Source organism: Tupaia chinensis, unplaced genomic scaffold (assembly GCF_000334495.1).
Source record: "Tupaia chinensis unplaced genomic scaffold, TupChi_1.0 Scaffold000159_1, whole genome shotgun sequence".
In the NCBI taxonomy this organism is placed as follows: domain Eukaryota; kingdom Metazoa; phylum Chordata; class Mammalia; order Scandentia; family Tupaiidae; genus Tupaia; species Tupaia belangeri.
This window is the reverse complement of record NW_006159630.1, coordinates 3,186,981-3,187,846: the sequence shown is the minus strand read 5'-3', so window position 1 is coordinate 3,187,846 and position 866 is coordinate 3,186,981. Positions and strand designations below refer to the sequence as shown.

Sequence of the window (866 nt, the reverse complement as noted above, 5' to 3'; positions counted from 1 at the left end):
CGTGGGCAGCGGCACCGGACGCACGTGCGCCCGCGTGTGTGCCCGGCGGGGGGCTGGGGGCGCCGGCCCGCCGGGCGGGGGGCGCTTACCTGTTGGAGGTAGAGGAAAGCGGGCGGGCAGGGCACGGAGTGCGGGAGCATGCCGCCGGAGTTGGACAGCAGGAGGCAGCCCGAGTTCGCCATGGAGCACAGCATGGGGCGGCGGGGGGCGCCGGGGGGCGCCGGCGCCCCGAGCCAGCTCTGCCGAGCTCGCTGCGTCCCTCCGTGTGTGCGCGCGCCCTGCCTCGCGGCGCCCTCCCGGTCTCCTCCTCCTCCTCTTCCTCCTCCCGGCCTCCCCTCCCCCTCGTGGTGCTCCTTAAGAGGGAGGCATGGAGGTGCCTCTGCCGGCTCTGCCCCTGGCCGGCGGGCGGGGAGGCAGGAGAGCGCGCGCGAGAATATGGCCAGAGCGAGTGTGTGCGCGAGAGAATGGATGAGGGGGAGCGAGAGCGAGTCAGGCACTTTGGAGCACCGGAGCCCTGTCTGCAAGAGTGGTGCGTGTGCGTGTGTGAGTGTGCGCGTGTGCGCGCGTGTGTAGCGGTGGGAGGGGGAGTCCCTGGCGTACTCCAACATCAAACGGAGCCCCGCGCGCAGGGGAGAGAATCCGGAACGACGGCACAACAGCTGAGCCCACACTTAACCCCTCGCTCGCCGGCCGGCCCTCGCGCCCTCCCACGGCCCGCTCCCCCCTCCACCGCGCGCCCCGCGGCGGCTCCGGCGTTGGGGCTGGAAGCTCCCTTTGCCCCCAGCTCTGTCCTCCGGCCGCTGCGGAGAGAGGCGGAGCGGCTCTGCGGGCTCTGCGGCCCGACCGACCGGGAGGCGGTCGGGCCT

At 73.8% G+C, this 866-nt stretch overlaps 1 protein-coding gene across 4 annotated transcripts in view; it reads right to left on the bottom strand.

The window, feature by feature from the left end:
• The window catches only part of RBFOX3 (RNA binding fox-1 homolog 3), a 353,380-nt gene that overhangs the window by 84,475 nt on the left and 268,039 nt on the right, over positions 1 to 866 (bottom strand). For 2 of the 4 annotated variants that reach the window (XM_006145688.1, XM_006145687.1), the window contains exon 1: positions 90 to 212. The exons of 1 other annotated variant lie outside the window; for it this stretch is intronic. In XM_006145688.1, coding sequence (XP_006145750.1) covers positions 90 to 194 — 105 coding nt within the window. In that variant the 5' untranslated portion in view covers positions 195 to 212. Of the gene's footprint in view, positions 1 to 89; positions 318 to 866 lie in introns of those variants that run through there. One more of the 4 variants, XM_006145691.1, reaches the window with a different exon arrangement.